The sequence below is a fragment of the Sapajus apella genome, unplaced genomic scaffold (assembly GCF_009761245.1).
Source record: "Sapajus apella isolate SASKATOON/1434 unplaced genomic scaffold, GSC_monkey_1.0 scaffold56, whole genome shotgun sequence".
NCBI classification, from domain to species: domain Eukaryota; kingdom Metazoa; phylum Chordata; class Mammalia; order Primates; family Cebidae; genus Sapajus; species Sapajus apella.
The window spans coordinates 14,319,604-14,341,974 of NW_022436996.1; the positions used below are offsets into that span (position 1 = coordinate 14,319,604).

Genomic DNA, 22,371 nt, shown 5'->3' on the forward strand with positions numbered 1-22,371 from the left:
CTAGTAGAGATGGGGTTTCACCATGTTGACCAGGATGGTCTCGATCTCTTGACCTCGTAATCCACCTGCCTCGGCCTCCCAAAGTGCTGGGATTACAGGCTTGAGCCACCGCGCCCGGCCTTACATTTCTTTTACAAGTATCCATATGTTATATTAATGTTTTTCTAATATTGAATTATGCTTAAATTCCTAGACTAAGCTCTATTTGGAAATGATATACTGTAATGCACTGTTGAACTGTTTTCTAATATTTTATTGAGAATTTTATATGTATAAGTGAGATTAGGTTACAGTTTTCTGTCTTATGCAACTTTCATTTTCTCAGTTTTCATGACTATTTCATTGGTATTTGCAAAGAAGTTGTATTTTCTGGGCATGTGCAGAGTTTAATATCTATCAATAAGAGCTAACTTATTTGCTTATACAGCAGGTCCTGGAATAATGTTGTCATGTTGATGAGAAAAATAATATTGATCCCCGGCAGGGCCACCAGTTGTAGGGTTTACAAGTCCTCCTAATATCTGCATGGGTGTTGCATGGGTCCTCGGATTTCCTCCCCAAGGCACGTTAGGTTAACTGGCGTGTCAGCACCATCCCAGTGTGAGTGAGTGTGGGTGTGAGTGTGAGTGCGTCCTGAGAAGGAACGGCGTCCTGTCCAAAGTTGGGTTCTGCTTTGCTCTCTGAGCTACCAGTAGAGGCTGCAGCCACCCACCCCCCGATATGGAATAAGTGGGTTGACAAATAAAGGAATGAACAAAAATCATTGTAACATAAAAATTTGTAAAGTGTATGATAATCGTACAAATGCATGACAATCAACGATGCAGCATGAAAGCGCTCAGCGAGCCTGCCCTGCTTTTCATTGCTTGATTTTAAACTGTGGTGTAAGAGGTGCTCCTTACAATTTTTGCTTTGCCCACATTTATCTCTTGATTTAATCCACCACTGCTGCAGCTACCACCACTGATGCACCAAAAATTGGGGAAAGAGCTATCTTCTATCTTACTAGCTTTTATTGATCTTTCTTAAATATATGTATAGCTCACATTTATTTCCATTTTAATATTAGGAGTTTTTTGGATCTTTTTTTAAAGTTTAGTGTTATTTTTGTGCTATATACTGTAGAAATTTAACTCTTTCTTACATCAATTAGCCTATCGTAAAACTGGTTTCATTACATGTGGTTTCGGTGAAAGTCAGAGTTTCTAAAAACCTGTAGATGAGGTTACTTACTGTATTTACTTTTTGTCTTCTTGGATAATTGAAGCCATTTGCTTTTGATGTTTCTGACTATATGTTTTTGTATTTCTTATAATTTCTGTTTCATAATTATGGATGCTATACTATTTAGCACATAGGTATTCATACCAATTTTGTCTTTATTTTGTATTTTACCTCTTAATATTAAAAACTTCTCTTGTTAGCTCATTTAATAATTTTGTCATGAATTTCTTTTTTACATTTAACTGACATTGCTTTTTATTATTTTGTTTTTAAATTTTCTATAACACTTTGTTGTATTTAGGGTTATAAATATTACTGTTGTGTTTTGCCTTTAGAAGTGATCTGAAGACTGCTCTGTTTTAGTCGTAAAGCCCATTTTATTTAATTGCATGTCCAATATGTTTGGTCTTAGTTCTGACACATTACTTTGTGTTTTGTTTTAAGGCTGGGAATTTTTTTTTTTAGAATTTGTATAATGCTGTATGTTTCTTCATTTTTGTCTGTGGTTCTATAAATTGTAAGGAAAACATAAATTTTTCTTCTAGTCCTTATCTTTATAATTATAATTTTATGGATTCTCATAATCTTTTGGTTTTTTTGGACCATGTCTGTATTAGTTGCCACCTATGAGCAATGGTGAGAAAATAATAATTGACTAGATCCTAAAAGTGTGTGCCTTCCCATCTTGCTACCACTGTCTGATGCCCTCTTAATTGCTCACTCTGAGAAAGTGAGACACTGAGGAGAGGGCCAATTGGCAAGGAGATAAAGGAGGCTCAGCCCATAGTTCATAAGAAACTGAGGCCTTAGTCCAACAACCCATGAGGAACCAAATTCTGCCAACAACCACAAAGTGAGCAGGGAAGTAGACCCTTCCCAACTGAGCCTGGACATGACTGCAGCCATGTGAGACCCAGAGCCAGAGGACATGTTGAGGCACGCCTGCATTCCTGATCCACAGAAACTGAGTTGATAAATGTTGTAAGCCACTAAGTGTTGAGGCAATTTGTTATATAGCAATAGAAAACTAATGCATGCTTACTAAGGGGCTTTTGCATTTCAGGATGAGTCCCTTTTCTGCGGAAAGTATATTTTTGCTGGATTTTTCTTTGCTCTGTCCCCACTAGGCTCTCACTTCTCTTTCTACTTCTTTTCACTTTCTTTCTTGATTCTACTTGATCCTATCTATGATTGATAGTGATTTCACATAATTTGGAATTTGTGGATTAACTGCCTTGCAGCTTTGTTAAAGTAGAGATTTCAGGATCTTTTTCAACCTTCTTGTTGCTCTTCTGTGATTTTTAGTGAAAGAAGGGAAAAATTACTGACTTATGTATCTGTGTTTATAGCAGAAAATTTATTAATCTTTTAATTTGAACTTCCCTGATTAAGGGTGAGGATTAGTTTCTTTTCCATATTTACTCGGCAATTTGTCTTTTCTTCTATGTGAATTATCTATTTTTGTCATTTAACCATCATTCTATTAATTTGCTTGTTTTTTATTGGTTTGTAGGAACACTTTGTATATTACAGATATTAGCTATTATCTTTTTAAAAATGTTTGTAAATATTCTCTGGAAGTCTATTGCTTGTCCTTTAATACTGAAAAGGACTTTGGTGGTTCCTACTATAGTGTTTTTTCATTTTTAAAAAAGTGTATAATCCTTCTGTACTCACATTTGCTAATTATTTTATTATGACTTGATATTTCTGGACTTGTGTAAGAAGGCCTTGAAAAAACAGGGCTTCTCTGGTTTGTGGGAGTTGAAGAGTGTGTACACATTCTACAATGACATCCAAAAAGGTGGGAGGGCAAAGGAAACATTCCTTCAAAATTGAAAGGCTGTATATCATAGAATAAAATATATGAAAATTTGAATTAGGCTGGGTCCAGTGGTTCACACCTGTAATCCCAGCACTTTGGGAGGACAAGGTGAGGAGATCACTTGAGGTCAGGAGTTCAAAACCAGCCTGGCCAACATGGTGAAATCCTGTCTCTACTAAAAATGCAAAACAATTAGCCAGGAGTGATGGCATGCACCTGTAATTTCAGCTTCTTGGGAGGCTGAGGCAAGAGAACTGCTTGAACCCAGGAGGCAGAAGCTGCAGTGAGCAAAATCGCGCCACAGCACTCCAGCCTGAGTGACAGCAAGATTCCGTCTCAAGAAAAAAAAAATTGAATTATTCTTAAAAATTAAAAAGGATTTTTAAAATTAATTTTTTGATTAAATATCATCTATCTGTATCAGAGAAGGATTATTTGCCACAAGAAACTGCCTGTTAAAGTGAATTTGAAAGTAAAGTTTAAATGCAAAGAAAACCAGCAGTTTACAATTTCCGTATAGAAAATGGTTAAAAATATTGATCTTAGTTAAACAAAATCAAAGGAAATAAAACTAAAAGATGCTATTTTCATTTATCATAAAAAATGAATAAAATCCAGAATTGAGGAGAAGGTGAGAAAAAAAGCATTCGTTCTCTCTCATACATTGCTGGCATGAGCAAAAGCTGGCCCAATATCTTTTCAGAGGACAATTTGGTAGTGCCCACCAAAAGTTAAAATGTATGCCTTATTATACCCACTAATTTAAAAAAAAAAAAAAAAAAAAAAAAAGCCGAGAGCAGCTCACACCTATAATCCCAGCACTTTGGGAGGCCAAGGTGGGTGGATCACTTGAGCTCAGGAATTTGAGACCAGCCTGGGCAACATGGTGAAACTGTGTCTCTACAGAAAACACAAAAATTAGCCAGGCATGGTGGTGCTCATCTGTAGTTCCAGCTACTACAGAGGCTGAGGCAGGAGAACCGCTTGCACCCAGGAGGCAGAGTTGCAGTGAGCTGAGATCACACCACTGCACTCCAGAATGGGCGACAGAGCCAAGACCCTGTCTCAAAAAATAAAAAAATAATTTTTTAAAAAAGATTATCTATCTGGAATTTATGATTAAATGTTAGCTCTAACTTTTTGGTTTTGGTTTTCCAATTGGCATACCAGTATACCACAAAACTAAATGACCATCTTTTCCTCACTGATTTAAAATGCTTTAGTCATCACATATATAATTTTTTCACGTAACTATTGTCTGGGCTGTCAGTTGATGTGCTTGTCTATTCACTTCCTTTATGATATTCTATTACCTTATTGTCTATATCAGTACCACACTGTTTTAAATACTACAGCACTAAAGTATCTCAAATTCTATCACTCACTGACCATGAGACCTCAGTAAATCCCTCTAAGTCTCATTTTTTTTACATCGTTGTTTTAAGAAACAAGTACATAAAAGACGAAGCCAATTAGTGTTCTAGTCCTGTCCCTCACACAAAACAGGCATTCAATAAATGATTGCTATTGTAATTCCTAACTATATAATGAAAGTAATAATGAAAAATGTTATAATTCATAACTTCTATTACAACTCATAATTCATGATGAAATTAGACTATGGGCAAAAATTCATGATAAGTTACCAAATATTTTAAAAATACAACTAACCTTTCTTCTCTTTTACTTCTCCCTGTGTGTTCAAGCTCCAAGGGAATTTGTCCCTGTGGGGAGATCATTCAGATTCTGGAAGATTCTCTGTTCTCCTAGGCTAATGGTGTGAACAGCGGAAGGAACAAAGAGTAGCTTATGTAGGGCGCTGTGGAAAAGGAGATTGGGTCAGTAACAAAGAGAAGAATTGGCACTCTACAAAGTTTCCCATAGGAAGGACTGAAAGCCTGCTGTTCACTGTTGCTTAGCAACAGGCAAATGTACAAGAAATAAGTCAAAGACATCATAAAATCAGGCAAATTTTACTCTCTCACTCACCCATTTATCATTTCTACATTGTGCATAAGTCAAAATGTGACTTCCAAAAAGTAAGCCAACCAGACAATAAAGGAAATGCAGCTCAAACATAAGCATAAAAATATAGTAGGTACCTCAGGGATAAATGTACAGATAAAAGTACATGTGCTTCTAGCTGGATTCCAGGTTATAGAACCATTCTTCTCAGTGCAGCAGGTACTTGTAAGTGTTTCAGAGGATGCATGGAAGAGTATGAGGCAGCCCATGCTTTTAAGAAGTTTAATATCTTCTGGGGTGGAGGAGACAGCTATGCAAACATCAGCGCTGCAGGCAGAATTAATGTCACAACTGAGGAACTCCAATTTATACGTCCTCAAAGGTGAGAGAGATCAAGGCTTGGAGGGCATCCAGAAAAGCTTCACTGAAGATATACCATTTGAATTAACCTTTAAAAGTTAAACAAAAAAAAATTAAGTAGGATTTTTGACAGTTACATGAGGGAATAGAGAGTGCTTTTCAGGATGTCAGGGAGGGAGTTTCAGGTGTGCCCAGAACAATGATAATCCAAATTTGCTGCAAAATAGGATTCTACTAGGATGGCACCGAAAGATAAAGTTGTTGCCTGATTATGGGGGTTCTTGAATTCCACATTTAGGGGGCCTGTGCTTCCTTTAATAGGCACTGAGAGGCTGGGTATGGTGGCTCATGCCTGTAATCCCAGCACTTTGAGAGGCTGAGGCGGGCAGGTCACTTGAGGTCAAGAGTTCAAGACCACCTGTTCAACATGGCAAATCCCGTCTCTACTAAAAATACAAAAATTAGTTGGGCGTGGTGGTGTGCACTGTAATTTCAGCTAGTCAGGAGGCTGAGGCAAAAGAATCACTTGAACTTGGGAGGTAGAGGTTGCAGTGAGCCGAGATCATGCCACTGCAGTCCAGCCTGGGTGACAGAATGACTCTGTCTCCAAATAAATAAATAAATAAAGCACTGAGAGATAATTCGGGTGATACACCTTCAGGAGATTAATCTGGAAATGATGGTTCTGAGTGGGGTGGTAGAGAACCCTGAAATTAAGCAAGTGGTAAAGAAGAAATCTCAGCAGTGCAGGTGGGAGAGGAGGACAGTCTAATCTCAACAAGGACCAGGAATGGGAATAAGACAGATGATGGGGACATTACAGAGACAAAATCTGAAAATGAGTACCGATTAGGTACAAGGGTTCAGTAGAGAGAAAGGGGTGAAAATTAACTCAGAGGTCGATAGCCTGATTTACTGAACAGCTGTAATAGATGAATGGAGTCATATGAGCAGAGGAGGGGCTGGTGGGAAGAGGAAGAGGAGGAGGAAATAAAAAAGAAGGAAATACTTTGAACTTGCTAAATTTGCTCATGGTACTATTCGGTGGTCATGTCCAATAAGTGGAAGAAAATATAGAATTGGTGTTTAGAGAAAGGTCAAGGCTTTGGTAATTAGCAACATGAAGAGCATAATTGAAGCTATGTGAGTAGATTTAAACACAAAGTAAAGAGATTAGATCTCGTCTCAAAGGAAGAAGAGGGCTGGCTAAGGAGAGAACCAAGGGGCAGGAGGATGAGTGATTAATGAAGAGGACACAGAAAGACCCAGCGGGAGCTGGGAGGAGTTCCTAGCATCCATCACCAAGAGAACAACATTTAGAAAGATGCGCAGGTGGGCAATTATGGGTGAGGTTTTTTTTCTCTTTTTAAAAATCTTTCACAAAGATCAGAAGTACTTTTGTAAAAATATTGTTAATCATTTTATTTTAAGGAAATCATTTGTTCTCAACAGAGGCAAATACCACAGAGACATAGGAAGATAAGGGCTGGGTACAGTATCACATTTAGTGACAAAGAGATTGTGTATGTCCCTGTAGAAACAAACATGTTTCAGCAGAACGGGGAAGCAGGAAAGGATTGGAAGGCACATGGGAGGACCTTGCAAGTGACTCATTGGCAGCAGAGGGGCACAGGGTGGGGGAGCAGTGAGACAGATAAGGAGACTGTTTTCAGGAAAAAAGCTCAGGCACATTTGTTGAAGAAGAGAAGGACAATTAAGAGGGAAAGTTGGAAGACTTGTGTAGAAGTAGAAATCCTTCACTCAGCAGCAGAGAGAAAAGGGGCAGGAGCAGGTGGGCTAGGAGCACAATATCAGCCTTGAAAAGCCAAAAGCGGAGACCTGTCTTCTAATGCAGAGCAGTGTGGTGGAGGTGAAAACTAGAAAAGGAGGCCAAGAGATTTTAAAGCGAATGGAGGAGAGTTGAGGGATGTCTCGTTTGAACGATTCAAGGGGTCACTGAATTTAAGGAACGCATGAGAGCAGCCGGGAAAAGCAGAAAGGCAGTCTGCACATTGTTCACCAAACACAAAGGCTTTTTCTTCTTAAATCTTAGGTCTTAGACAGATATAGATAAACTTCTCATGTGAGTAGGGGAATTTCAGCAGGTCCCAATATCAACCAAAAGAAGTCACATCTGAACCCACAGACCTCAACCCATACAGAGGAGACTAACAGGCTGGGCTACTATAGAGAACATGAATCACACAAAAATCTTAGGCCCCTAGCACTCAGAGGGACCTCCACGGGTCATCGGAGCATATCCACATCCCTGACAACACACACCACCACACAAATGCAGCAATTACACCATGCTCTGTGTAGAGAATTAGACGCCAGAAACTCTTCCAGGGAAAGAAGAAGAGAGTCACCACAGTAGATGGCCAGAAAACTGTGAATTGATGAGAAGGGAAAGGTGGTTCACAGGATAAAGCCTGAGAAAACTGCAGTTCCAAAAATATTCCCCAGTTCCATTCAACAGATAAAATATTGCATGATGTTTTAGGATCTTTGCATTCTGTTCCCAGAGGACTATTTTAAACACCAAGAGATCGATCACAGGAAACATAAAAGTTTCTGAATTCTTTGACCACATCGTTTCACAGGAACCACGGCCACACGAGCTACACGCTGGCTGAGTACATGACATGACGCTAGCCTATACTTCAGGACCTTTACTCTCACCTTGAATCCTATTTCATTGAAGTTATTTTTCTAATCATTGACTGCAGCAAAAGGGAGAAAACATTCCATATGGCAAAGAGAAAAGCTATGTCCCTTTGAGTCCATGCCTTCTCCATAAGGATCCCTTGAAGTTTTTCATCAGGTGTGGTTCAAGATGTCCCATACCTTGAGGAACGGCACCTCTCCAGCACAGCTCTCAGCCTGGGGTTGCTGAAGAGCAAAATGATGGGGCGAACGGCTGCACACAGATAAATCACTGACTGCCACATCCAGAATTTAAAGTCCAGAGGTAGAAAAATACCTGCAGCACTGAACACCAGTGACAGGAAATAGGAGATGAAAAGGACAGCAAAAGAGATGAGAACCAGCAGAGCCTTTATGTGTGTCTGCAAACAGGGCTCTCGGAATCCCAAGGTGGTCAAGAGGGCCTTCTTCATGTGTCTTCCCAGAGAGGTGATGAGCAAAATCATGCAAATGAAAAAGACAGCAGTGGGCACTGTCCAGGTAACCATTTTTAGAGGGAAGAGGTAGAATTTCTCACAGGAGCTCTTTACGCTGTTGCCGGTAACATTCCAAGGTTATAGACGGTTCCTTAAATAGTTCTGATGAATTCTCTGGTTGCCTATGCAAAACAGAATGGTGCTGAAGCTGGAGAGCCCAAAAGAGCCGGACAGCATCCATGGTGCCCACCCAGGCAACTTGCACTTTAGCCAGAGGAAGACAGGGTGAGTGAAGTTTGCAATTTTCACACAATAGAAGACACTAAGGCAGGAAGAGAACCACAACGTGGCGGCATTCAGGAAGTCCCACTGGATGGCTAGAAACTGCAGTACAGGGTTGTATGGGAAGGCTGTCGGATGCAGGAAAACATAAATGGTCTTACCCAATACCACCCACTGTAGACAAAAGCGAGAAGCCCCTAAGCTAACCAACAACTTATCACAAGGCAACAACATTCTCTGGAGCACCGACTCCATGCCGAGGACAGCAGTGACAAAGCCATTGCCTGCTATTGCTACCAGGCACAAAAGGAATAAAATGATAACCAAGATGATGGCCTTGTCAGTCACCAAAGATCCCAGAACCATGTGGTCTCCATTCATCTCTCCTGGATCCCAAAGCTTCAAGGGCTATTTCTGCTGCATTGCTCTGGAAGGTCCTGTAGGATATGTTTGTCCCTCCAGCTGCCCCAAATGCAGAGGCTAAGCCAGAGTAGAGGACGCAGCCTATCGGAGGAGAGTGAAGAGGTTTCTTCTTCTAGGAATAGATGCAAATCTTGTCAAGGCTTAATTTCCAAAGCCCCCATCCCTGCCCAAAAATTTGCCTGCTCTTCTGCCTATTATCTGCCCATGTCAACATTAAAGTGGATAATATGTCAGGCCCTGGCATTTAGTGTTTTTACACAGGAGGCTATACTGCTTTAAGCTGACACTTAAGACAGGACCATGCACCTGCTGGCAGCTCAGTAGTATCATCCACAGGGCACACCTGCTACTGAGACAGCACTCACATTCACAGCAGGGAGTGATTGTTATATTGCAGGGACTGTTCTGAGTACTCTCCTTAGCTCTCACAACTCCGTGAAGCAAGTGCTATGGCAAGATCCCTTTGACTGAGATAGAGAGAAAACTGAGCAAACCTTTACAGAGAAAGGTTAATTCAAGTCTTATTACTCACAGTGACCATCATCATAAAAAAAGAACACAGGAGACAATTATACATAATGAAGCAAGCAATTTTCTTCAAAATTTGAAGTATATATTTTATAACTGGTGACCTCTAAAATACCACTTCACAGAGGAACCCCCAGTAGCCATAGGCCAATGGGATATGGCAGAATGAGCCCTATACTAGGAGCTGAGATCGCATTTAGCCCAAGCTTCACCCCTTATTGTGAGTTGTTCGATTTGTCAGCCCCTCTGTACCTCATTTTGTCCATCTGTAAAATATGCAAAGTATCCTATGTTCTAATTCACAAAGTTGTCTTAGAATCTCAGCTTAGAATGGAAGAATACATTAAAGATAATCTTACAGATAAAAGAAATAAGGCCCAAATTATGTATTAAGACTCCCACCTAAAGTCACAGTGGTGCAGAGGAAAGACCGAGATCTAGAATGATTCCAGCACCAGAAATCTCTGCCATAGTTAGCAACACATGTTACCCCTCCATCTTCTTTCATCCTTAGCTGAACTCAGAAGCCCAAGTTTTGAGTCTTGTCACAATCGCTACAGATCCTCAAGCTGTCAGTGAACCTCTCTGAATGCCCCTTTTTTTCAACTGTAAAAAATATGGATCACAAATAAATATGACCATAAATATGGTCAATATATTGGAAACTATAAATCTCTGCATATGGACAAGAGTAATGATGATGACAATGACTTTATTAGAATGGCTATCTTCTGTTCCATCCATCCTGTGGCATAATAACTAGTGTAAAATTCAGGAGAGCATCAGGGATAAACAGAAGTCCAGGGCACTAAATCTCAGACCATTGACATCAGCCAGAGGAGGGCAGAGTAAGAAAAGACCACATTCTTTATAGGAATGAGCTTCAAAGAGTTAAAAAAAAAAAAAAAAAAGAGCAATCAACACCCAGGTGAGTGTAAGTAGGTTAACATGTCACAGGGAGATAGGAAAGCAGAAATTGTTCTGAGTCAAATACAGCGACATTGAAGGCTCAGGATCAAGTAACATGACAGTAAGGGGGTTTTTAATAGAATACACATGTGGTTGGCACCGCAACCTGCCAGTTCCATATACAGAACCCCATGAAAAGGGAATCGAAGGCATGTCATCATCTCTTCCCAGTTCCCAATCCACTTCCAGGTAGAATTGTTTCTCCAGCACATAGGCCAACCATCGTGGACATAGCTTTTCTAGGTAGAGGAAAGAAGATGAACTAAGGTAATTGACTCACTCCGCCGTTCTGTGAAGATGCAAATTTCCAGGGGATAGAGTTCCCAACTGCTCTCTTCCTTGCCCTTGTTCTGGCTGATATTTGACTGTTTTCTACTGGAGCCTAGAGAAGTGGGGAAAACTTTGGGCTTACAGGTCTGAAGTATGGCCAGCCACAAACCTCCCAATATGGAAAACTTTAATCTTTTTCATCCACCTCCCACACCTTCAATGATAAAGATGTGCATTTAATCTTCAATTGATTTAATGATAATTTATTAAGAATATTCTATATGCCATGTTAACCCTTTGAAAGACGTTGGGCTACAACAATGAATTAGATATCTGCCCTCAAAGCACTTTGATGTGCTAAACATAAACCACAAACATTTACTGGGCTTATACTATGTGCAGAATAAGTTAATCCAAGAAAGAGAATGATCATTTGAATTTAAATATGCAATGTGTTTCATGGTGATTCTTTTGTGGTTGTTTTTTTGTTTGTCTGTCACATTTGGCTTTCTCATGTCCAGATTAATCTTCTTAGGTAAAAGCCAAGACTGCGAGTTTTTAACTTTTTATAACCAGTCTTTATAATTGTAATCACAAGGGAGGTAGGATAGGGATCCTGAGTTGGCTCTCTATATGGAAAACCTTCAACTCAGTGCTCTCAACAAGTGACTCCCAGTCTGTGGCTCTACAAGTTAGGGATCATCCTAGTCCCATTCCAAGATTTCTCGGAAGAATTTTGCAGTAACAGCCCCATTGTGAGACAACAACAATACTGTCTTGCATGTTGGAAGGAAAAAGATGAGGCATCAGTATAGGAGGGGATATATAATTATATCCAGAACAATTAGCTACAACAGAGGACTTACATGGAGGCTATGGCATATCAAGCCAAAAAGGTAGGCTGGAGAGAGGTCACAGAAATTTTGGGAAGTCTTGACGAGATATTAGATTGTATCTTTAGTCAAGATACAATCTTATGAGCTAGAGTTTAAAAAAGGAGATTGAGAACATCAACCACTTAGGAACTCCTGAGACAAGTACACTTAACCTGGCATCACTCAAAAGACTATGAAGATGGAAAAGAACGTGAGAGTTGAATCACCACTTGCTCTCCCCCACCCCAGATAGTTTCAGTAAAGTTCTTGGAGCTCCGCCCAAGGGAAGGGCAGTCTTCAGGTATTCACAGTTGAGTAGAAGGATAGAGGAGACAGATACCCCTATCCCTGCCATGCTCCTGCCTTCCCTGCCTCCATCCGACTTGTGGCTTGAGCCCCAAGGCTCAGTCCCATAATTTATTATTAATCTCCCTGTAGGAAGTCATTAGCTTGCTCATGTTGCCAGAAAAAAAGAAAAAGAAAAATTCTTCGTGATTGATGATGAGGATAATATGTGTTCTCTAGGGGAGATAATTCATAGAGTTTAGGTATCTATTTAATTTCAAGCCTGGCCACAGTGCTAGCTTCCCACAGGTTCCTCCATGCTGCCTCACTCTCACTCTGCCCCCTGGGGAAATCTCCCTGTATTCTTCATCAACAACTTGAGAATCTCCTCCTTTAATCATCCTCTTGCAAGGGAAAAATTCCTGACCTTGTTATTTTGCCTCTGGTCATCCCTCTCTCTTCTGTTGCCATAGCCTGCCTTCCAGCTAGCACTGCAGCATAATGTTTTAGGGCCTCAGCTTCCCAGTATTATTGAACATTTAACCATAAATGCGTTTACCTATTTGAAAATTATTTGTAACCTCTCTTCTGTCCTGTTATTTATTGCTTCTGTTTTGACGAATTTGAACATACAATTCTCTCTTAACCATGCCTAGTGTTCTTCCCAATCTCTTTTAGTTTATCGGTCTCCATACTTTTTATCATTAACTCCACCAGTAAAATATAGATATGTGAACATACAACCCACCAGCTATAAACTGCATGTTTGTATCCTTCCAAAATTCATACATTGAAATGAAACCTTAATCCTCAATGTGATAACATTGAGAGATAAGACTTTTAGGAGGTAATTAGTTCATAAGGGTGAAGCCCTCGTTAATGGAATTAGTGTCCGTATAAGAAGAAACACAAAACAAATAAATCTCTCTGCCACGTATGAACACAACTAGAAGGTGTCTGTCTGCAACCCAGAAAAGGGCCCTCACCAGAACCCAACTATGCTGGCACCCTGTTTCAGGCTCCAGGACTGTAAGAAATAAATGTCTGTTGCTTAAATACCCTGTCTATGGCATTCTGTCACTGCAGCCTAGGCTGACTAAGACACTACCCATAGGCATATTTATTTTTAATTGTATGCATGTACATTTTACTAATACGTTATGTGCATCATAAAATGTCCAAAACATAGGGATTAAAAGGAGAAGACAAAAATAAATGGAAACTGAAATTGCTACACTTTTCTTTCCAGGCCTAGTGACTCATCTTGTCCAAGCCCTGGGATGCAGACATCCCAATCTGGAGATTCCCATCCTCAGCAGCAGCATCAGGGATCCATCTCCTTGGTGAGCAGATGAAGAGTAGGATCATCAAAATTAAGAACTGTAGGACATTTCCTTTGTTTTCCATCTATCTTCTGTTGGCCAAAACCTAAAAGCATTTTTACATCAGACAATTTCTTTTAATTCAACACGAGCACATGAAGTCATGGATGTGACCTACAGTAGAACCAAAATCTTATGTGTCCTTAGCTTTCTGTGAGCTCGGGCTGAAAAAGTTCCCTTAAGCAGAGCACAAGGGAAGGGAATGACAAAGATTGGCGGAGAAAGGAAAGAAGAAAGTATTGGGCACGCCTAAGAAGCACATGAGGAAGAAAAAGACATGGGGGAAGTGGAGAAGATTTATTAGGCTGAAGTGGAGAGACGGGGCTGAGAGCACAGCCATGGAGCAGGAGGGCAAGTGATGTCAAGTGGATGGTGCTGGACAATCTATGTCACTATTAAAAAATAGGCTTCAAGGCAGAGCATGGTGGCTCACACCTGTAATCCCAGCACTTTAGGAGGCTGAGGAGGGTGGATCATTTGAGGTCAGGCATTCGAGATCAGTCTGACCAACATGGTGAAGCCCCGTCTCTACTAAAAACACAAAAATTAGCCAGGCATGGTGGCACATGCCTGTAGTCCCAGCTACTCTGGAGGCTAAGGCAGGAGAATTTCTTGAACTCGGGAGATGGAGGCTACAGTGAACTGAGATTGTGCCACTACGCTCCAACCTGGGCAACAGAGCAAGACTCCATCTCAAAAATAAAATAAAATAATAAAAAATAAGCTTCAGTTTGCCCACAGAGACAACTGACAACAGTTATATTTCTCTACAAAGGGCATACAGACCAACATGATGCTTGGCAAATATTTTTTATTAGCCCTTATGAGCTTCACCCTTATGAGCTAATATTGCATTTAGGTTGCTTGCATATAGATTCATGGGTCCCCATGAGGAAATGAGGCCACCAGCAAAGGCCAAGTTTATTAAAGACTAGGACTAGAGTCTCACAGCAGTGGAGGGGATGGTAGGAACACAGCAAGATGGAAAAGGGATTCTGGGGCATGGATAGCATGGGATAGAAAGAAGAAACTGGAAAGAGAAAGGCAGTACCCAAACTTTATGCATTCCTGCCAGAACCAGGATCATTCATCATAGGACTGGTTATTGACATGGATAACTCAAGAGCACAACCACCCTGTGGCCAGCACCTTCCAAAGCCCTATGAGCCAGCAGCACATGGGCACTGGAGCCGAAACCATGTCTTCAGGCTCTTTTTCAGTTTGGGACGTCTCAGCACCAGGAAAGTAGAGTGTAGAGAGATGTTGGCATAGATTAGCACTTCCCAGGCCCAGTGCCAGTGATTCTGAAAGTTTATGATTTTCAAAGCAGAAACAAACAAGGACAGGAAGTACAATGTACAGAAGATAAGGAAGAAGGTGAGTGACTTTAAAGCCATGGTGTAAGCCTGGGTGCTGGGAACACAGGGGCTGGGCCTGCGTTCCCTTATCTGCCCCAAGTGCCCACACAGTGACACTATGAGCAAGACAGTGGACACTAGGAACAGGAGGAACGGAATTGACAACACAAACCCTTCATAAAGCAAAAAGTAGAGCTGAAACGAACCCTGCACTCTATAAATTAGAGTTTCATTTCCGTAGGAACTGAGAGACAACTTCATGGGACCAAACAGTATATTCCCAGTGGCTGATAAGATGACTTCCAGGCCACAGATAATGAGGGAGCCCAGCATCAACTTGGGCACTGACCGAGAGATCCTCCACTTCAGACAGGCGAAAATGGGGTAGGAGAAAGATGAGATCTTCACGCAGTAGAAAGCGGCAAGCAAGGCAGTAAACCACAAAGTGAGGGCATTGAAAAGGTCCCAGAAGATGTTCAAACAGGTAACTGCACGCCGAAAATCTAGGGAGACCAGGAGGTTGTTCGCCATGGCTAACCCATGCAGGCAGAACCGGGATGCAGTGAGACCAGCCACAATCATGTCACTTGCTGGCAGCGTCCGGCACCTCACCCACTCCCTGCCCAGCATGGTGACCAAGAAGCCATTCTGAAGCATTGCAGCCAATGACTCCAGGCAAAAGATGGCCATGAAGATCAACGTGGGCGAGGAGGGCATCTTCTCCAGGGAGGTGCTGCTAAGACTTGGCTCCTACTGCAGAGGATTGGAAAATCATCTGCAGGGAAACAGCCTCTCTGGCGGAGTCAAGCCACCCTGTTGACACCACAGACTTGGAAGCCCTTGTCCCTGGATTCATAGAAAATCTCGGTCACCAGCAAACACCCACAGTCCCCAGAATTTGAAAAGATAATTTCTGCAATCTCCTTTGGCAGGCAAACCACTCCCAGCTCAATGACACCCTGTTTCTATTTGCATAACCTGTATTTGCCTATTCTTTCTCAGAGCCAGATGCAGGGAAATGTTAACAGAATAGAGGCTGCCGGAGTGACTGAAAATACACATATTTTGTACATTATGTCTTAACTGTACTATTTCTTTCCTAGCTGTTCTTTAAAAGACGTTGTTACTCAGATGGCACTCCCCAAGCCACAAACCTTCCCTTCGTGTCCTGCCTTAATATTTCATTTAGTAGTAGCTCACTTCCTGAATGGGTGGAATAGAAAAATCATCCACATGCACAAGGCTTCAGATTATCAAGAAAAAGCTCCCTAGACACTGACCTCTCATGCTGCCTGAAATTTCACTGTCAAGCTTTATATTGGAGTTCACGGAATCTCCAGTTAAAATGTGGATTTCCCTGCTGTGTTACCATCAGATCTGTTAACCATTATCCCCTTGGCTCCAGTGTGTTTGATCAACCAAAAGTAATCAGCTTCTACGAAGGCTCTGAGGAAATGAGAGAGAGTAGATAAGTCATAATGGGAAGAAGAGAAAGGCAGAGAAGGGAAACTGACCCAGAGAGGACATCACCATAGCTGGGGAAAGCAGGAGTCGGTAGAACGACAGGAGCTCAGGACAAAGCTGGCCTGCAGGGAAGGTCTGCGTTATGTGGAGTGAGCCCTGTCCTTTACCAATCCTGAAGATACAGTAGTAGGAACCACCGTGCTGGAACACCTTGTCATTTTTAAAGTGATTTCACAAGTTACAGTTCTGCCTGTACCGCCAACCACACAAAGTGACACTGGTTCAGATCAGCCAACTCAGGTTCAGGGAGCCTGAGGAAAGAATGCCTATGAACATGAAAAAAAGTAAAAACAAAAGGGTTAAGAGGGACGAGAGAGAAGGAGGGTAGAAGAAAGCAGAGGTGTGGGTAGAAAAACAGGAAAGGGAATCCCCACCCAGCAGACATCTCAGATACTGGTCAGGCTGTCCACCACCAAGATGAGTCGTAGAAAATGTCCTTGCCTGCTTCCCATGGTCTCACTCAAGATTCTACAGGTGAGAGAGGCCTGTGTGTGAAGGATTAAAGGGAAATAAAAACAAGGACAAACATTTATGGTGGTGACTTCAAGAAAAAGAGGTTCAGCCCTCAAAAATAGCAATTGCTTGAAGAGCTGTGAGTTTTTATTGAACTCTCAAAAGATTGTTAGAGAGCAGATAATTCAATCTGATCAACTGTTTTGTAATGCAGCTTCAGTGTCCTTATTTAATTATTTGCATGTCTTCCTCTGGCTTCTTGAAGACAATAACGATGAGTGGCTTCTGCATGCTCCACAACATGTTGGCTCATCTCAAGCTCCTTTGGCCAGAGCCCAGCTTCATGATGTCATCAAGAAGCAAGCTGAGGCCATAGTGCCCACACCCTGTTGTGGTCGCGTGTAACCAAGTAGACATTGTATGTTTGCAGGCAACCTTCATGTTCTCTGCAGAGGTGCCAAAGCGTGCACTTTGCCAGAACAAGTCTTTTCCAAGTCTTTTCCTTTTCTACAGTTGACAGCTCTATAAAGTAAACATTTTCTCCTGTTTCAATCCTCTTCTATAAGAAGGCTGGAAGAGTACCTTTCCTGCAGGCACCTGTTCATCCATCTCTTAATGCTTCACTAGATATATCTTTTGGGGATTTCATGTCCCATTCATAGTCTGCCACCAAAAAAGGCCATGAGCAAGACAATGTTTTAGGGTTTTTTTTTTTAGTTTTTCAAGAGTCCTTCAAATATGAAATAGCAATCAAAACACAAAATGTTTCTCACAAAAGTTTGGGTCACATTTCTCTTTTTTAAAGATGTGGCATTCCTACAACTGAAGCTAATGAATTCTTTTCTGCAGCATGATTGGAAATATTTTTTTTAGGTGAAACCTGAATCTTCTGTGAAATGGCAGTAATGGTAAACAGGTAACGGCAGGAGACTGGATTAAAATGGAAGATTCTGCAAAGAGCTACTTGCACTTCCTTCACTTTGGTCCTCTATATGGGTAAAGTGCTTTTTGGCTTCTGTGGATTTGTTTGTTTTTGTTTTTATTTTCTTTTTCTTATCAAATTCAAGAATACATTGATTCATCTTAGAGACATACAAAAATACATTTCAAGCCGGGCGCAGTGGCTCACGCCTGTAATCCCAGCACTTTGGGAGGCCAAGGTGGGCAGATCACAAGGTTAGGACATCGAGACCATCCTGGCCAACATGGTGAAATCCTGTCTCTACTAAAATGCAAAAAATTAGCCGGGCACGGTGGCGTGCGCCTGTACTCCCAGCTGCTTGGGAGGTTGAGGCCGGGGAATCTCTTGAACCTGGGAGGTGGAGGTTGCAGTGACCTGAAATCACGTCACTGCACTCCAACCTGCTGACAGAGCAAGAATTCATTTCAAAAAAAGAAAAAGAATACATTTCATTTGACAAGGTTTCTCAATCTGGCGCCCATTCTCAACTTTTGAGTTCAGCCTTTGAGTAACTTGCAGTGCATAAATACTTCCACATATTTCCATGGCTCTATCAGGTAACTGATGGCCCACTCCAGGGAAAGGTGGAGGAAAAAGGAAATAACAATTTTTTTAATGGCTAGACTGCACATAAATGTTAAGCTAAACTATGCACAAATTTAATAATGATTTCTCTGCAGGATAAGCCCTAAATATATTTTCTCACCCTGAAGACCTTCTCTGACTCTTATATTTAGATAAGTAATTTAGAATAAACATTGGCTCTAATAACAATCCATCATAAAAGAGAATTTTAGCTTTCTGAAAGTAAATTTGGGAATTTCCAACATCTTCCATTATCAAAATGTGAATGCACAGTTAAATATTGTTTAATATTCAGGTAAATCTAGACTTTCCTCTCAAATAAAAATAGCATTTGATAGTTATTTTTATAATTATAAAGTTAGCCTGCAAGGAAGCTGAGTCCAATTCTATTCCAACTAAAAATATCTTTAGAATAATTCTTTCTCTTTGCCTTGCTCCATTCGAACATTTAGAAACAATAAAATTAATCTCTAAAGGAATAACTCAAATGTTCTTTCCATAATGCCATGAAATGCACTCAATGTCTAACATCTGTTGGAGGGATAAATCATGTTCAATAACTTCTAAATCAGTGGTTTATAAATTATGCTCTCTAGGGAGTTCTCATGGTAAGGAAAGGGTAAGAGGAGAATTGAGAAAGTAGAACCACAAACCCTCATTTCCTCCTCAAACAGAGCAGTCCCGCTTATATGACAGAGCTTCTACATACTATTCCAAAGACAGAACTCCATTGCAATAAACAAATTTTAAACTGCTGCCATAGATAGCGCTAAAATCAACAAGAGGGGTAAGGACAGTGAATCCATACACCTTCTTTCCTTTCCTCCCCAATCTAAGTTAACTGTGAAAGATTTTTGAAATTATTTTTAAGGCAAAAATCCATAATAACAGAGAGAATGAGACCACAAAAAACATTTGGGTGGCTGGAAAATAGATGAAAGAATGGTCAAAGACACAACAGCCCTGAGAAAACTAGATCCTATGTAAACAGAAGGAAAAGTCAAGAACGAACCTGACTTTTACCCAAGAGTTGCCATACCAGGTTCCTCTAGAGAAAAATTAGTCAGAAGTCAGCTTAAGATTCAGATTCCCAAATCACTGTTCCCCTTTTGTATAACCGGGCAACCACAACTCTTCCACCCTAGTATTCTCTGTAAAGGATAAAACAAGATCACTGAGCTGGATACATATATAGCACAGTTGAGACAATGGTACCATATCAAAGCAGGGAAATCAGGTGAGCAAATGCTCTCCTCTCACATGGATTTTAGAACTCTGAACCCCAGGCTTTTACCCTACAGGCAGGAGAAGAATCCTGAAGAAGATACCGCCTTTTCGAAGAATCCAAAGAAAAGTTTCACCTTTTCAAAGAATCCAAACATTCTAAAAGGAAGACATAAAGACAGTATCAGATATTCCTCAAATAATTGCTCCAGCCAATCACTTTACAGTGAAGCCCATAGTTAACAAGTCCTATTCATGAGTTTGGAGTTTCAGTCAGCCTTTCCATCTCTTTTGCAACAGGAGCAGACAACAAGGAGCTTGGGATATCTGAGAATAGCGCCTAGCATGGAAAATAAGACCAAAACAAAACAGGTATTTGGAGGAAGAAAACGACGCCAGGAGAAGAAGCTTTCCCAAAATGGTATCAGTATCCTCAGAGTTATGAGAATATAATAATATCATATGAAACAACAGGATACTGTTTAAAAGGAATACTCAAAAATTTTTAAAAGAAAGTTCTTGGAATTAAAATGACAATATCTGAAATTAAACCTCAATAGAAGAGCTAAAATTTATTAAATATATCAGAAAATAAAGGAAGCAACCCTATAGGTTAAAAACCAAAGAGAATGCTAATCCAGGATGTCTAATAACCAAGAACTATGAGTTCTAAAAAGAGAGACATAATAAATGGAAAGGAAAAAGAAAATCAACAAAATAGAAGAAAAGTTGCAAGAGCTAAAGGACATGACTCTTCATATTAGAAAGACTCAGCAAGTATCTGTCTCATATCATAAATCTTTAGAAAACTGAGCATAAAGAGAAGCTCCTATAAGCTTTTAGAGAGGAAAAAGAGGAGAGGGAAAAATATTAAATTCAAAATATGATACTAGGAATTGAAGTTATTTTAGACTTTTCCATAGTAATTTTGGAAGCTAGAAGGCAACAGAGCAATGTCTTCAACATGCAGAAGGAAAATTATCTCTACCCTGCAATTCTCTGTCTTGATACTCAAGTAACAAGGACAAAATAAAGCCTTTTCAGACAAGCAAGGTCTCCAAAGAAAGTTAATTTTCTATGTTCTCTTTTTCTGGGGGCACTGGAGAATATGCCCCTACAAAGCGGGAGAGTAGGCATGATGAAGGAAGACATGAGTCCAGACAACATGAAGTGCAAAGTGAGATAAAGGTGGAGGACCCCCCAGGAGGACTATAAGGGCAGACCCAGGATGGAGGAAGGTGCATCGGGCATGAGCATCAGTCTAGACTGGACCAGGAAGACTGAAGGTCCAGGGGAAACTTTCTCAGGCAAATAAAATTTGAGAATACCTGATGAAGGACTTGAGAATGAAATGCAACAAAACAAGGCAATTGTTAAATCAATGGAAACAAAAATGTGTATAGGAAAGAAAAATTAATTGTTTCACCATGAATAGCATTTGTGTTGGCATAATATTTTAAACAGCAAATACTGATTTTACTATTACAATAAAACTATATGGAAAAGTGGGAGACAGAAGGGGTTTGCCAGGGGGGATGAGGGTGAGGAAGAACTAAGGGTTCATATTCCATAGTGGAAAGCGCATGTGCGCGCGCGCACACACACACACACACACACACACACACTCACACACACACCAGGTAAAACAGTTGAAAGTAGTTGCCTTGGGAAATGGGAATTGGAAAAGGAAGGAAACAAAAGCTTCTATTTTTAAAAAACGAACAGAGAAATGTCTGGCCCTTTAAATAGACCTACCTGGCTCTTTAGTCTAGATGTATATACCACTTTGATTAAAAAAAAAAAAATCTTAAGAAAAAATGAGAAAAGTCAAGAAGGAGAGGAGTACAAGTAAAAATAGTCATATTAGCCGTCTGGTTTTTGTAAATGATGGTGCCTCCTAGAAGCAAGGATTCATTTTCCTCTCACAATTAGGTACTCAACTGCTGTCCTCTGTAAACAGGAATTATAGTGATCTAATATTACGCATAATTTTATTAAAATCTTCCAAGTATGTGTTCTTCATAATTACTTGGAGGAAGAAAGGGCAGAAGTCACTATGAGTCATGTTTCTAAAGTGGCTTAATCATCTTGCAAAAAGAATCCTAATCTAATATTTCCACGTCTCAAATAATAATTTTTCTCCCGATTTCTTTTCTGTCCACCCTCTTCCATCTTATTCCCCACTACCATCCTCAGACAGCCCCCACCCACCGCTCAGCAGCCCAGTTCTTCCTTAAGGCCCCAGGGGTGAGGGGAGTATTGGTGATATTAGATTATGAAACACTTTTTCTTAGGGCAAGGCCAGAATGCTGTGACCTACATACTCACTCTTAAAGGCAGGACAGTACTGGGCATGGGAGGGTAAAATAAAGATGTAAATGAAGAGACATCTGCTATCTTCCCAAAATAATGGGAAAACTCACCCATTTCCTCTTCAGCTCAATGAAGGAGACTTACTTACTTACTTACTTATTTATTTGAGACAGAGTCTCACTCCATCACCCAGGCTGGAGTGCAGTGGCGAGGTCTCAGCTCACTGCAACCACCTCCCAGGTTCAAGCGATTTTCCTGCCTCAGCCTCCCAAGTAGCTGGGACTACAGGCACGTGCCACCAAGCCCAGCTAAATTTCGTATTTTTTAGTAGAGATGGGGGTTTCACCATATTGGCCAGGCTGGTCTGGAACTCTTGATCTTGTGATTCTCCCGCCTCAGCCTCCCAAAGTGCTGGGGTTACAGGCATGAGACAGTAACTGTGC

General features: G+C 40.7%; 2 protein-coding genes across 2 annotated transcripts; both read right to left on the bottom strand.

The window, feature by feature from the left end:
- Positions 1 to 8,205: 8,205 nt before the first annotated feature.
- TAS2R60 (taste 2 receptor member 60) lies at positions 8,206 to 9,159 on the bottom strand. Its single transcript, XM_032245213.1, is given in 1 exon segment — positions 8,206 to 9,159. A coding segment is annotated over 1 exon segment (954 nt).
- Positions 9,160 to 14,670: 5,511 nt separating this feature from the next.
- LOC116528072 (taste receptor type 2 member 62-like) lies at positions 14,671 to 15,585 on the bottom strand. Its single transcript, XM_032245224.1, has one exon. The coding sequence runs from the start codon at positions 15,583 to 15,585 to the stop codon at positions 14,671 to 14,673; it is 915 nt and encodes a 304-aa protein (XP_032101115.1).
- Positions 15,586 to 22,371: the final 6,786 nt, after the last annotated feature.